The 15736-nt window shown below is 39.2% G+C and overlaps 1 protein-coding gene across 27 annotated transcripts in view; it reads left to right on the top strand.

Moving 5' to 3' along the window:
* SOX6 (SRY-box transcription factor 6) overlaps positions 1–15736 on the top strand; it is an 833346-nt gene that overhangs the window by 744776 nt on the left and 72834 nt on the right. For all 27 annotated transcript variants that reach the window (XM_059874855.1, XM_059874857.1, XM_059874853.1 and 24 more), the window contains one exon: positions 1081–1268. In XM_059874855.1, the coding sequence (XP_059730838.1) occupies positions 1081–1268 (188 nt within the window). The remainder of the gene's footprint in view (positions 1–1080; positions 1269–15736) is intronic.

The raw sequence follows: 15736 nt of genomic DNA on the forward strand, positions 1-15736 counted from the left end.
TAAGCACATGTACTGCACACGCATAGACGTGAGCTTGATCGTGGTCTGGTTTCCTCCCGTCCCATCTGTCTCTGTGAGGTGTGTGCACATACACAGATACACACACACATACACACACACACACACACACACGTGTGCTATGAAATGCTCATACCAGGAAACACACAACCTCATCACATTAAACTTTACCACAGCAGCTGAAATCTGTCAGTCAGTTGCCTTCTTTTTGTCTAAAATTGGAAAAGCTAAAGTATCAATTTTAACCTACAATAAAATGCAAGATATAGAGGAAATTTCGTTTAATTTTAAATTTTGTCCTTCTGTGCTGCATGGAATATAATGAAAGTAAATATTTTCACTTTATTTTAAGCTTTATCCTTATATAAATTCCATTCCCACACATTCAGCCTCACTGTCAAGAAGACAGGGAACTGAGAGCAGTGGGTGTTCAGGTTGTGGGTAGGAAATGGGTTGTCATTCTCTTGGTAAGTAACTGAGGCAGCATGAGTGGAATGCTTCATTAACCAGCCAGTGACTGGGGAACAGAGAGTGTGGTGTATTCCTTCCCACCCCCTCTCTCCTGCAGTGGACGTGTGAACACACAGATACAGATATCGCTACAGGATGTGTATAGCCTCACAGATTTTTTTTTTGGCTGGGTCAGAAACAGCTTTCCTGCATTAGCACACTAAATATAATAGACAGCCTGCACAGATGTCTCTGTGCTCCTTCCTACCACTTTCATCCCAACTACTCTCCCACTAATTGTTAAATATAACCAGAAAAGGGGTGTGTGTGTGTGTGTACATATATAGGAATCTAGGAACCTTCACTTGTGAGGAAGTGGGTTAACAGAGCCCAGATAAACTGAAATGCTAGGGCATCCTCCAAGAACTAAAAACAAAAAACCCAGCACAACTCAGTTACCCTGAATTTCTGTGGTCTATTGCATTTTTCTTAACAGCGAACGAGCCCCTTCCTTGCTCAGAGAATGTGGTGTTCTACAGGGGAGTGGACAGTAGCAGTATTTTTTAAGTGCCTAACCTTACGACCCTCTAATAATACATCCTGTGTATGCAGATATCCTGTCCAGTCTCAACTCTCCTGCCCTGTTTGGGGATCAGGATACAGTGATGAAAGCTATTCAGGAAGCTCGGAAGATGCGAGAACAGATCCAGCGGGAGCAGCAACAGCAACAGCCACATGGTGTTGATGGGAAACTGTCCACCCTGAATAATATGGGGCTGAACAACTGTAGGAATGAAAAGGTAAAACTTGCTTCCCTCCTTCACTGGCTCTGCTAGACCCATTGACTCATTTTTATCTGGCTCTTTCCAGGCTCCAAAGCATCAACCTGCAGCCAAAGATTCAGGCTTCTAGCTTGAGGACTGTCTTGCATTATGTTTAAGCATTACTGCTGATTAACAAATATACCTTTTCCCTCTTAGTGTGGGTTGCCTCTCAGGTACCCAACGAAACACCCAAACTCCTGCCATTGGTGTTTTTCTGTCCTATTCCAAAAGGTTTAGAAATATCTTATAATAAAGGGGGTATATGAGGTTACAGACTACCAGAGTATTTTATAAAAGCATATATACTCAATGAAGGCTAATATATTATTATGACTCATCATTGAATTTATTACTAAGTTTTCTGTCAGCCTGAGCAAAACAGAAAACAGAGAAACTTATAAAATGCATTCATTTATTTTTTTGATTCATCAGATTATTTATCAAGTGCTTAGTGTGTAATAGACACTGTTCTAGGCACTGGAGATACAACAGTGAACAAATGAGACAAAAATCTCTGTTCTCATAGAGCTTACATTCTGATAGGGGAACACAGATGAAGAAGAAAATAAACAAATACATAATGAATAATGTTGGTAACAGGAGGAGGTGAATCATTGCCATGAGGGAAATAGAAGCAAGTTAAGGAAATACAGAGTTACAGGATTGTTCCTTTAGGTAGGCTGGTAAGGACTCTGAGGAGGTGTCGTGTAATAGAGAGAGTGAAGGAAGCCCTGTGCAGGCCACAGGAAGAGCATCCAGGCAGTGGGAACAATAGGCTTAGAGGCCCTTAGAGTGTAGGACCAGCAACAAGGAGGCCAATTTAGCAAGAGCAACTGGAGGAAAGGCAGAGCAGTGAGACCTAAAGAGAAGTCTCTGCCTGGGGCAGAGTGTGGTAGACCTGTAGGCCTTGGAAGGACTATGTGTATTTCACTCTGAATCTGATGAGAATTCCTGCCTCCCTCTTCACATGGCTGTCTTCCCTCTGTGTATGTCCCCATGTCTCCAAATCTTCCTCTTCTTAAGAAGAACATCACTTATTGAATTTAGGGTCCACCCTAATCCAGTGTGACTTTAACTTGATTATATCTGCAAAGACCCAGTTTCCTACAGATAGAAAAATAGATTACATAAATATATTAATTTAATACATTAAATTAATAATGAATTAACTCCCCCTCCCCTACTTTGATTGATCCTTTTAGCAAGAAGTTCACATAAAGTCGGAGAAGGCAATGGCACCCACTCCAGTACTCTTGCCTGGAAAATTCCATGGGCGGAGGAGCCTGGTAGGCTGCAGTCCATGGGGTCGCGAAGAGTCGGACACGACTGAGCGACTTCACTTTCACTTTTCACTTACATGCATTGGGGAAGGAAATGGCAACCCACTCCAGTGTTCTTGCCTGGAGAATCCCAGGGACGGGGGAGCCTGGTGAGCTGCCGTCTATGGGGTCACACAGAGTCGGACACGACTGAAGTGACTTAGCAGTCACATAAAGTAGGAGAGAAACTATCTGGGGGAATGGTGGGCCTTTTGGTGCTGGATAAGCCATAAGCTTTTATACACTTGGGACCTGCTATGCATAGGGATTGTTGTTCTGTCACTAAGTTGTGTCCAACTCTTTGCGAACCCATGGACTGCAGCATGCCAGCCTTCCCTCTCCTTCACTATCTCCTGGAGTTTGAGCATACTTTTTTTGGAGTTTGCACCACCTCCATGTTGCTCAAACTCCATGTTTGCTCTATATTCTATGTCTGGTTATATTCATATCCATTATATTATATCTGTTGTGTTAATGATGCCATCCAACAATCTCATCCTCTGTCTCCCCCTTCTCCTCCTGCCCTCAACCTTTCCCAGCACCAGGGTCTTTTCCGCTGAGTCAGCCCTTTACGTCAGGTGGCCAAAGTACTGGAGCTTCAGCTTTATCATCAGTTCTTTCAATGAAAATTTAGGGTTGATTTCCTTTAGGATTTGTCATAGCTTAGTTGCTAAGTCATGTCTGACTCTTGCGACCCCATGGACTATGGCCTGCTAGGCTCCTCTGTCTATGGGATTCTCTAGGCAAGAATACTGGAGTGGATTGCCATTTCCTTCTCTAGGGGATCTTCCCAACCCAGGAATTGAACCCAGGTCTCCTGCATTGCAGGCAGAGTCTTTACCAACTGAGCTACAAGGGAAACCCTCTTTTAGGATTGACTGGTTTGAACTCCTTGCTGTCCAGGGGACTCTCAAGAGTCTTCTCCAGCACCACAGTTTGAAGGCATCAATTCTTCAGTGCTTAGCCTTCTTCATGGTCTAACTGTCACATCTGTACATGACTATTGGAAAAATCATAGCTTTGACTATATGGACCTTTGTCAGCAGAGTGTTGCCTCTGCTCTTTAATACACTGTCTAGGTTTGTCATAGCTTTTCTTCCAAGGAGCAAGCATCTTTTAATTTCATGGCTGCAGTCACCATCTACAGTAATTTTGGAGCCCAAGAAAATAAGATCTGTCACTGCTTCCACTTTTTCCCCGTTTATTTATCATGAAGTGATGGGACTAGATGCCATGATCTTAGCTTTCTGAATGTTGTTTTAAGTCAGCTTTTTCACTCTCTTTCACCCTCATCAAGAGGCTCTTTAGTTCCTCTTCACTTTCTGGCAGTAGAGTGGTATCATCTGCCTATCTGAGGCTATTGATATTTCTCCCAGCAATCTTGATTCCAGCTTGTGATTCATCCAGCCTGGCATTTTACATGATGTACTCTGTATATAAGTTAAATAAACAGTGTGACAATATGGAGCCTTGTCATACTCCTTTCCCAATTTTGAACCAGTCCGTTATTACATGTCTGGTTCTAACTGTTGCTTCTTGACCTGCATACATGTTTCTCAGGAGACACAGGGCTACTGAGTAGAAATTGGGGTAAAAGCAAGAGAATGGATACATGCAGCAGAGAACATCTCCTACTTTACAATTTTGTCAAGGGTGAATCCTAAAATTAGTATGAGAAGGATGTCGGTGATTTATCTAAGTCTTTTAAACTGTATTGGTTTTCAAATGAAAGTGATATATGGTTACTAAAATGTCTAATAATACAGTGGTATGGTCAATAGCTAATTACCCTTCTCACCGCATTAACTACCATTGGTGATTCATAAGTTTTCTTTGCATATGTGGGAAGTATTAATGAGTTTAAAGGTATATATTCTCACTTGGAGTGGTAGGCCCTGAGTTGTCACTTGCCAGCTATGTGATATTTGGTAAGTTGAATAACTTCTCTGGATCTAAAGTTCTTCATCTGTAATGTGAGGGTAGTAATCTGGGTTACAATAGAATAAAATATATATGAATATACCTAGCAAAGCCTCAGGTACAGAGTGGGTACTTTCTTATGTTTCCCATACCTTTTAGGCTACATTATGGGTGATCTTTGAATATATAGAACAAATGAGCTATTTTGCCACAGATATGAGTTCCTCATAACAATGATGGAAGGGTCAGCAGAAGAAAGCAGAGTTAAATGTTTCAGATGATAAAATATTGACCAACTTACATAGTTAAACTCCTTTCTAACTGAGTTGATACACAAAGCTATGGAAACTTCAGATTTATTAAGTTAGATCATGGTTTCATAATGTCATAATTTCATAATGTCATAATAATGCTGATGCCTCAGCATTATTGACATTTTTGGCTGGAGAATTCTTTGTCATGGGTGGCTAATCTGGCCTCTACTCATTAGGTGCCAGCAGCACCCCTCCTTTTGTGATGACCAGAAATGTCTCTAGACATTGCTAAATGTCCCCTATTGGGGTAGGGAGGACAAAATTACCCCTAGTTGAAACATCACTGGGCTAAATAAATATATTTAGAATTAATACATTTCAGAAATTTTATTCCACAAAAAAACAAGTTATTTAAATAATCTCATGTGTGTGCTTAGTCAAGCTCAGTCATGTCCCACTCTTTGTGACCCCATGGACTGTAGCCTTCCTCTGTCTGTGGGATTGATTATCCCTGCAAAAATACTGGAGTTGGTTACCATTTCCCCCTCCAGGGGATCTTCCTGCCCCAGGTATTGAACCTGTGTCTCCTGTGCCTCCTGCATTGGCAGGTGGGTTCTTTTGCTACTGAGCCACATGGGAAGCCCCTTCAATAATCACATTTGTTTTTAAATTATAGAGAATCATTTGCTTTTGATTAATGTTATGAATAAGATATTTCTTTGAAAAATATTTCTAATGAAAAACTAGAATTTTTGTTTGGAATATTAACATAGAGAATATTTAAAACAGATGTGTGTACATCATTTAGGTTGTGGGGGAAATAAGAAATAAATTCAGTATTGTTACAGCAACTCTGCCTTTCAGTGAAGCCCCTCTGTCACATTAAGTAGGCTTAGAATAGCAACATCCTGAAATGTTTGCACTAAACCTAAATAGTAAATTGGCACTGGACATCCCTTCCTTCCAGCAGTGACTCTCTTTGTCTGACACAGTGACCCTATATTGTTGAATTTATATCATCGATTCAAGTTCAAGCTTAAGACTCTACTAACTTCAAATACTCTGGGTTAATTTTAAGTATTTCTCATTGACTTTTCTTAATTCATATAGAGGAAAGAAGTCTGAGCCTCTGAAATAATAACACCTTATTTTGTGTTGGAAGCCACCAGTGAGAGACAAGAGATTAGGTTAAGATTGAAAATTAATAAATCTCAACTTGTCCTAAAATATGTCACACAATGTAATTGAGCTCCTGGAGATAAGTGGCAAAATGGCTTCTACAGAATCAGAAAACCCTGGTTTCTCAGTTGAAGAGAGTTGTTGTCTCAGTAGATGACCTTATAGGGGTTGAATTCGGGTTGCTGGAAAAGTCCATTATATTCAAGGCTGTTGTATTCACAGGTTCTCCTTTACATTCTCTCTCTCGCAAATAATGTCACTGTTTTGAATGTATATTTGTTGTAGGCTTTGTCTGGCTTCCCTGGTGGCTCAGACGGTAAAGAATCTGCCTGCAATGCAGGAGACCTGGGTTCAATCCCTTGGTTGGGAAGATCCCCTGGAGGAGGGTATGGCAACCCACTCCAGCATTCTTGCCTGGAGAATCCCCATCGACAGAGGAGCCTGGTAGGCTATAGTCCATGGGGTCTCAAAGAGTTGGACACGACCGAGCAACTAAGCACAGGCTTTGACTAGTTTCTAGACCCAGTATCTATTCTTGTTAGGTTCATTACCTGCAGAAGAGTTAATTAAGAATGATATTAAAGGACTCCTGTGATGGTAGTTTTGGCTCTCTTATAATCAAAATATCCATCTTAATTTTATGAGGTTTCACACAACACTACTTTTTCTTCTGAGAATCATATTTTCTTCTGAGATCAAATAAGATAAATATATAATGTACAATAAGATTAGTAAAATAGATTGTGACAAAGTCAGTTTAACTCTCTTCAAAATCATCATCTTTGGAATTATCTCAATTTCCTTAAGTGTAAAGATTCATAAATTAGATTTATAACTTTATTCTTGTAAACCATAGTACAGTTTTAGACAATTGTTCAGTATTTCTATCACAACACCTTGTAATTTATAAAGCATACCTCATCACACTCACGGAGAAGGCAATGGCACCCCACTCCAGTACTCTTGCCTGGAAAATCCCATGGACAGAGGAGCCTGGTGGGCTGCAGTCCATGGGGTCGCTACGAGTCGGACGTGACTGAGCGACTTCACTTTCACTTTTCACTTTCATGCATTGGACAAGGAAATGGCAACCCACTTCAGTGTTCTTGCCTGGAGAATCCCAGGGACGGGGGAGCCTGGTGGGCTGCCGTCTATGGGGTCGCACAGAGTCGGACTTGACTGAAATGACTCAGCAGCAGTAGCAGTAGTATCACACTCGTATCTGGACATTGTTTAAAAATGAGTGTGTCACAGATTTGAGTTCCCTGAGAAGCAGACTGTGAGATGAAGAGTGTGTGCTGATACATGCTCAGTCACTTCAGTTGTGTCTGACTCTTTGCAGCCCTATAGCTGGAACCTGCCAGGCTTCTCTGTCCCTGGGGACTCTCCAGGCAAGAATACTGGAGTGGGTTGCCAGGCCCTCCTCCAGGGGATCTTCCCCACCCAGGGATTGAACCTGGGTCTCCTGCGTCTTCTGCATCACAGGTGGATTCCTTACTGATGAGCCACCGGGGAAGCCTGAGACAGAGATTAGCAAGCAGGTTTATGGGGGTAGGGGGTCCTCTTTCTGATTGCCACCTGTGGAAGGGAAAGGATGAAAGCAGAATCGGACTGTGATGCAGTCTCATCCAAGGCCTTAGTCAACCTCATATGAAGCTTTGAGGCTGCCATGTCCATTCAGAATTGTCTCAAGTTGGATGGAAGGAGTGAGCTTTCATACCTTTGTGTGAACCAGTCATTAGATGAGGGCTGCCCTGGGAAAGGGACTTAATCTTGGGTGAGGTGTGACTCTAGCTGAGGCGATGCTGAAGACGGCCAACAGCTGAGGGTGAGCAAAACATTCCCTACAGGTGAGGAAACAAATCAGTCCTGAAGGGGAATCTGGGCAGTACATCACAGTTTCCTTCGCAGAGTTGTTTTTGTGATGTTTACTAACATTAGATGTATATAGAACATGTTTTGTGTATTTCATAACTGAGGGGAACATTTACTTCACAGACACAGGGGTTTGTTGTTTTTGTTGTTTAGTCGCTAAGTCATGTCTGACTTTTTTGTGACCACATGGACTGTAGCCCACCAGGGTCCTCTGTCTATGGGATTTCCCAGGAAAGAATAGTGGAATGGGTTGCCATTTCCTTCTCCAGGGCATCTTTCCAACCAGAGATTGAACCTCAGTCTCCTGCATTGAGGCAGATTCTTTTACTGCTGAGCCACCAGGGAAGTCCTGAAAGTGAGTGTTAGTTGCTCAGTCCTGTCTGACTCTTTGCAACCCCATGGACTGTAGACCACCAGGCTCCTCTGTCCATGGAATTTTCCAGGCAAAATACTGGCATGAGTTGCCATTTCCTTCCCCAGGGGATCTTCCTGACCCAGAGATTGAATGCATGTCTCTTGCATTGGCAGGCAGATTCTTTACCACTGAGCCATCTGGGAAACCCTTATAATACAAACAGAATTACATATATGTCCATATGAATACATGTTGACCTATGATATATTTCACTTTACTGGGTAAACTCCTATATTGACACTTTGAAATGAAACACTGTTAACTTGATCAACCAGAACGGCACCAATGGAGTTGTTCTGGTTGACTGTGTCACAGGATATTTAGGGTCTGTTAAATATATAGATTTTAGGGACAATAGCCTGTGACGGCACCTTAGGAGCTTTCATGCTCCATCATTTCAAAATAGCTGCTGTGCATGGATCAGGAATGTCTTGCCAGCAGAAGTCTAAGTTTATTCCCTGGGTTTTAACTTTCTGCAGCAAGAACAACCTATGACAGTGCCAGGGCAGTTTGATCATATTATAGGTGAACTTCTCACTGAATTTCGTTGTTTTGACATTTCTCAGATAGAGAGTATTTTAGTCATGACAATACACTGCAGGATTTTAGATAGGCTGCTTCTAAATGTCCTTGCTGCTGCTAAGTCGCTTCAGTCATGTCTGACTCTCTGTGACCCCAGAGACGGCAGCTCCCCCGTCCCTGGGATTCTCCAGGCAAGAACACTGGAGTGGGTTGCCAGCTAAGCTAAGGACATCTGGCTAGAAGAGAGGCAAGGTAGGGTGGGCTTTCTTAGTGTTAAAAAGTGCATTTTGTAACTTTTCTGACTTCCCTAGTGTTTGAATGCTGACTCAGTGGTTGGTTAGAGTACATTCCTACATAGGTATGATGTAACTTAGATATCTGGTTATTTTGGTTATCTTAATACCTTCAAGAGCCAGTAGATTGATTACCTGTTGATCAGAGTTACCCTAAATAGGCTGATTGCACATCTATACACATGTGACCTGAACTGCTGTTCCCTTCATCTTCTGAGAATCTCTTAAGAAAAATTCTTGACCTCATTGCATGTCAAAATGAGCTACCATGAACACTATTATCACACTCTGTCTGCCTCTGAAGTATATTGGTGGGATTAAAACTATAGAATGAAAGAACTGAAGGGAATATAACATTTGATCTGGTCCAATACCTTCAATTCACAGACAGGAAGACTGAGACCTAAAGAAAGAACATGACTTATGCTTGGTCACATAGTGAATTTGTGTCAGAGTGGGAATTAAATCTCAGCTTTCCTAGTTCTTCATCAGTGATATTTCTATTTTCAGAAAAGTACCAGATTTGCTTACTTATTTTCTATAAGATATTTAAGCTATTGCTTACCAAAGTACTTTTTACATTTGCAATCTAAAACCTTTGGTGGAATAAGACAGGGTAAAAGTAACAAAAACAGTGAAGCAGAAAGGCATTGAGCCCCCTGCTTTCTGTATATGTTTCATCTTCTATTTCAATAAAGCATTCTTCCCCACAATGATGTCCACTGGTTCTGGCTCTGGAAAGATATCAGTCAGAAAGCAGAAGATTTATTGATGCTAGTATAGACAAAGAAACAGAAGAGGTGGCTAGTCCAGAAGCAGTAATAGAATTAGAGAGCGCACGGTGTATTGGAAAGAGCATGGGCTTTGGAGTGTCAGTTTCTAGGATTAATCTTGGAAGCAGCCTGTGTGGTTTTCTGTGTTATTTTAGTAAGTTACTTAACCTCTGTGGGTCTCAATGAATATACCTATAAAATAGAGATAATTATCCTTTCCTTGAAGGCTTGTTTTGAGGGAAGATATACATAGAGCACATATCTGACACGAGAGATGCTCTGTTACTATTAGGTCCTTTTTCACTGTAAGACCTCAGACAGGTTGTCAAACCTGTTGTTAATTTTATTAAATTTTCACTCTTTGAGACTCTCCAAAGGTGAATGGATTAACCTACTGCTCCGTGAAGCCAAAATTTCTTAAGATAGAGTAGAAGGTTAGTTAGAAGCTAACAGGCACCTTCTTACAAACTCAAGATATGCATTTTTCTTTTTCATTATTAAAGTAACTTGAATACTCTAGTTACTTGCTATAGGATCTGCTCATAGCCAACATGATAATGTTCAAATTTTATAATATCAGTGTGCTAGGGACTTTTGTTCCTATTAATTTAATATATACTTTAATAATTTCCAGAAAACCAAAATTTCAATCCATGATTTTTGAGAATACTTAACCTGATTGTCGATAACTATATGCATTTCTCATGCCAAAATGATATTTTTTCAATCAAGTAAATAGAAAAACAGTCCAGTCACTAAGGTACATTGTAAGCCTGTTCCTTTTTGTTAAAAAACACAATTGTTCACTTATTCACAAGTGTAGATTCTTGCTTCGTACCCATACTTTGCAAAAACATCAGAACAGTATGTCAGCATTACACTGATGTAATACTGCCCTCTTTTATTGGAAATGAAAAACATACTGTATGTCTTCTGCTCCACGTTGTCAGTTGCCACAGCTCCTTGTTATTTACACAGTTGATTCAGATAGTCATTGTTGCATGACAGGATAAGTTCAGACAGATGATCAATGTAGCCGTACAACAATAAGTGTAAGGGAACTGTGAGCAAATTATTTAGCAAAGTGTGTTTGGAATGAATGAGTTTCTTATATAGCACACAGACTAGTGAGGTTTTGTTGTTTTCAAGGAGCGTATAGCATTGATTAATCACGATGGTAATTTTTATGAGCAGTTGACTAACATGTTCAGTTGTGCTTTTTCCAATGTCAACTCATTCCCAAAATATTGATAACTTGAATTAGAAGTGTTGTGGGCATATTAGAGATTTTACAGGAAGGGGACAGATTCTAATTATAACATCCTCTTTTGCAAAGCAGAGCAAAAGTTGGTTTTAAAAAAAATTATATACTACTTTTAACATTGTGACAAAAAGCGTTTTAGTAGTGTTTCCGTTTCAGAAATATTATCACATGTCTTATCTCTCTAGAACCTTTCCAAATTCAGAGATATAGATAATGCTGTCCTTGTTTTGCAGATTAGGGACCTAACACCAGCTCTGCATCACTTTGTTTCTTCCTTACCTCTCTCTGTCTCTCTCTCTCTCTCTCTCTCTCTCATTTGTTCCCCACAGCTCTGTGAGACTGACAGGGCAATTTTAGTTAAAATCTAAAACAAGACATACATCTGAGTTTCAAACATCAATTTTAATGAAGTGAATGCTAAAATCATGAGACAAAGAAATCTACTTAGATATATACGCTTCCTGCACATTTCTTTGAAAGGAGTAACTAACTATATTTATAGTTGTGATAGTGTTTTTCTAAAACAGCATGCACAGACCAAAATTGCCATAAATTAGAAAAAAAATGTAACTTTTACTAGTGTTAGATTTTACATTTGAAGCAGTAACATTGAACGGCTAAGCAGTGCTGGATATAGACTCCTGGCTGAATGTTATCATTAAGTTCCTTTTATTTCTGTTGTCAGGGCTACTTGATTGGTTGCCTAGCTACTAGTTTAAGACCCAATTCATAAAAAACAACAACAAACTTGCTTGGCTCTTTTCTTCTCTACAGGTTAAATGGAAAGGATGGTGAGAATTTATCTAGGTTTAAAAGGTTCAAGATACTTCTTAGGGTTGGAGTGGGGAAAGGAACAAATATAAGACTTTTGTTTAAAAGAAATATTTTAAATCAAAAGGTCGTGTCCAGTTAAAGGATCTCCCACTGAAAGGGTTAAAATTTGACACATCACAGTTAACTGTGCATAAAGAGTTGTTTGGAAGTTTTGGAAGTTTGAAACAAATTTGCCAATAATAACGATTGTATAGACCTAACCTCCCACTCTCCTATGTACTTTCTAACCCTTAATTCTTCTAGATCTACTCTCTTAATCTTTCTAGATAAGCTATTCTCAACTTTTTCAGTCCTAGGATTCCTTTACACACATACACACACGTTTATCATATGATATTTAAACTGAAAAATTAAAATATTTATTCATTTAAAAATCACAATAAACCCATTAGATGTTAATGTAAACAACATTTTTAGTCCTAAGCATATTCTTCAAAATAAAAACTTGGAAGATGGCTTTGTTTTAGCTTTTTGAAAATGTCTCTAATGTCTGGCTTAATAGTAGACAGCTTGATTCTTATTTCTGCTTCTGTATTCAATCTGTTGCTTTATCACAAGGCTGTGTAATTTCAGAGAAATTCCATTGAACAGTCATGAAAGAGTAGGAATGAAAAGGACAAATAATGTCTTAGTGTTATTATAAAACTAGTTTTGGTCTAGTGGACCCTCTAAAAAGGTGTTTGAGACTGCCAGGAGAATACTTTGAATACATATTATTCTAGATTATGGACTATATGTATGTATAGTGTATGTTTTAAGTGTATTGCCCTTAACTTTAAGAATAGCCTTCACTAATCAAACATTGTATACAGTTTGATATGACTACTGGTTTTATTCTATCTGAATTAAGGAGCAAAAAGTTAATAAAATTCTATTGCTTGTATTTATAACTTATCTTAATGCAAAAACAATTTTGGGTGGTTTGCAGTAAGACATATAATAAAACAAGATAAAAACTAAATAGGGAGGAGATAGTGGGAAAGAAAAGTTAAGTATAGTAAAATAAGGTAAATAGATAAAGCTGGGATAAGGTAAGTGCACAAAAATTCTTGTCATGCATATTTACATAATTGTTAGAGATGCACCACAGACTTGACTGTGAACATCTTGATAACCAAACAAAAAAGAAAAATATGTTACAAGATCCCCAGTATTTCTACTATATAAGTACAGCAGTTTCTTAGACGAAACATGGGTATTCTCTAATAGGTCCTCATAAAAGCTTGAGACATACTCAAGAATGTTTGAGAACTACAGTAATTTTGCAGGCTGTTTCTTAACAGACCTTGTCATTTATCTTTTAGATTCATTCATTTTTACCTAGCTTTCTTTGCCTTCATTTGAGCGTTGTGACTGACACTGTGTTCTTTATCCCTTGGACACACTTTTTTCCAATTCCATTTCGTTTTATGTACTTACTATTTACAAAGCACAGTGTTGGACTTGTGTAGTAGAAAGGTAACCAGGGTTCAATCCTGGCTTACTAAGTTGCTATATCTCAGAATTTCACTTTTCTCAACTGTAAAAATGTTAGGACTTGATTAATAAATGATACAATATTCAGTCTCCTAGCAAATACCTTATATATGTGTTGCTGCTGCTGCTATTAAGTCGCTTCAGTCATGTCCGACTCTGTGCGACCCTATAGACAGCAGCCCACCAGGCTCCCCCGTCCCTGGGATTCTCCAGGCAAGAACACTGGAGTGGGTTGCCATTTCCTTCTCCAAAGCATGAAAGTGAAAAGTGAAAGTGAAGTCCCTCAGTTGTGTCCGACTCTTCGCAACCCCATGGACTGCAGCCTACCAGGCTCCTCTGTCCATGGGATTTTCCAGGCAAGAGTACTGGAGTGGGGTGCCATCGCCTTCTCTGTTATATATGTGTTAGGTATTTAATAAATATTTCCTCCCTTCCTCCCTCTTTCCCTGTCTCCCTCCCCTTCCCCTTGTCTCTTCTTACCATCTTCCCTTCTTTCCTATCTTTCCCATCTTTAAGATTAGGTTGTAGATAAGAACAAAAGATATGCAGTTATACTGCCCTGGTTTCTACACATAAGAGATGAGGAAATTCATAGTTTCTAAGCACAAGGAGTTGTTGAGAAGATTCAATAAAATAATCCATGTGTCAGGCCTCATCCAGTGTCTGACATGATCGGAAGGCAGGCTGAAACAGATCATTGCCATGGTTAGTTCAGGTTTATCTTTAAAGATAATCATGAACCGTTAAAAGTGCTTGTGGATGCAGCACATTTAATCTGAGCTATATTTTTAGAAGAATATCATGGTAGCTTAAAGAAAGAATGAGAGAGACCTGTAGAGAAATGCGAAAAAGAGAAAGAATATGTGTTTTGGAGTTGGACTGAGCTGGATTTCAGATTCTGATTCTATTGCTTACTAGCTCTGTAGCCTCTCTGAGCCTCAGTGTCTTCAAATGTGACTAATGATAGTTTCACTGGTTGTTGAGAAATTAATCAAAAGTCTATAAGCTGAGTGTCCTGGACCATGCCTTTAAAAGATCCATTACTTCTTTTTTGTATGTTTTCTGAGAGCATTCCTATAAGTAGATCTCCATTTGAAATTTATTTAAATCTGCCTTAGATTCTTCTGTCTTCTTGAGCTCAGAGCTCATCCTAGTGTCATAGAAGCAGGACTTTTCTAGTAAAAAGACCACCAATATTCAGAGGAAGGAAATGTTACAAATTTAGCATGAAGTGTGTCACCCCACATCAGAAAACTCATTAAATATTCCTAAAGAATCCTTAGATTCCAAAGTAGATCAGCACCACCTAGATAGCCTTTAGGATCCATTCAATGTACTAAACAATTTTAAAATGTCTGAGTTGCAGAAAATTCAAAACACATGTTGTCAGAAATGTTTCAGTTATTTTTAAAAATGCACATTAAAGAAAAATATATATAACTATGATTCTCAAGTGGAACAAAATATTGGGTTTCAAGTCAGTTGATTGCCGAGAAGTCTTTAAAGGTAAGGCTTAGACCATTTAAATGACAAATCATATATTTAAAAACCTAGTAAAACATGAACATTTAAAGTGGATTCATTTTAAAACACAGCCTTGGAAAGACTGAACAGGTTCTAAACTATTTTCCTAAATTTTCACAAAGCTCCTCAAGACAATACAAGCTGTCTCCTAAGTCTAACAACAACAAAAAAATCTATCTAGATTCACATTTTTAGACTCTTGGAGGGACCTAAGCTACTTCTTGAAAACATACTGTATTATTTTGTTATCTGCTTGCCTTTGGGGAACTGGATCCATCTGCGTTTCCCTGAGCTGGGAGGGAGGTGCTCTGTTTAAAACCATGTGAACTTTCTCCAGACTCAGGCTTCCCATTTCACAGATGTTGGCTTCAGGCATCCTGGAGGTTATCTTCAGGGACCTTTGTCCTAGGAATTAGGGATCTAATGTCTGTTCTGTTCTTGAATTTCCGGGGACCCCAGAAAGATCCTTTTACCTATTTATATTCTTATATAATACTCATCATGACAATGAGTTGACTGTGTTTTATCTGGTCCAATGATAATAAATCTTTTCCTCTCAGATATATAAAGTTACACATGTTTTCATTTTTTATAGAAGTATGGTAAAAACTAGTATATTCAGCATTCTCTCAACAGAAACCCAATTAGCCAGCATTTCTTCAGTCTATCGCACTATTAGAAAATTGAATTGGAGCCAAAAGAGCCCTTTGAGATCATTTAGCACAGCCCTGTATTTTATAGACGAGGAAACTGCAATGGGAAGAAGTTACGTGATTTGCCCAAATCCAACAGCAAG

This window comes from Bos taurus, chromosome 15 (assembly GCF_002263795.3).
Source record: "Bos taurus isolate L1 Dominette 01449 registration number 42190680 breed Hereford chromosome 15, ARS-UCD2.0, whole genome shotgun sequence".
NCBI classification, from domain to species: Eukaryota; Metazoa; Chordata; class Mammalia; order Artiodactyla; family Bovidae; genus Bos; species Bos taurus.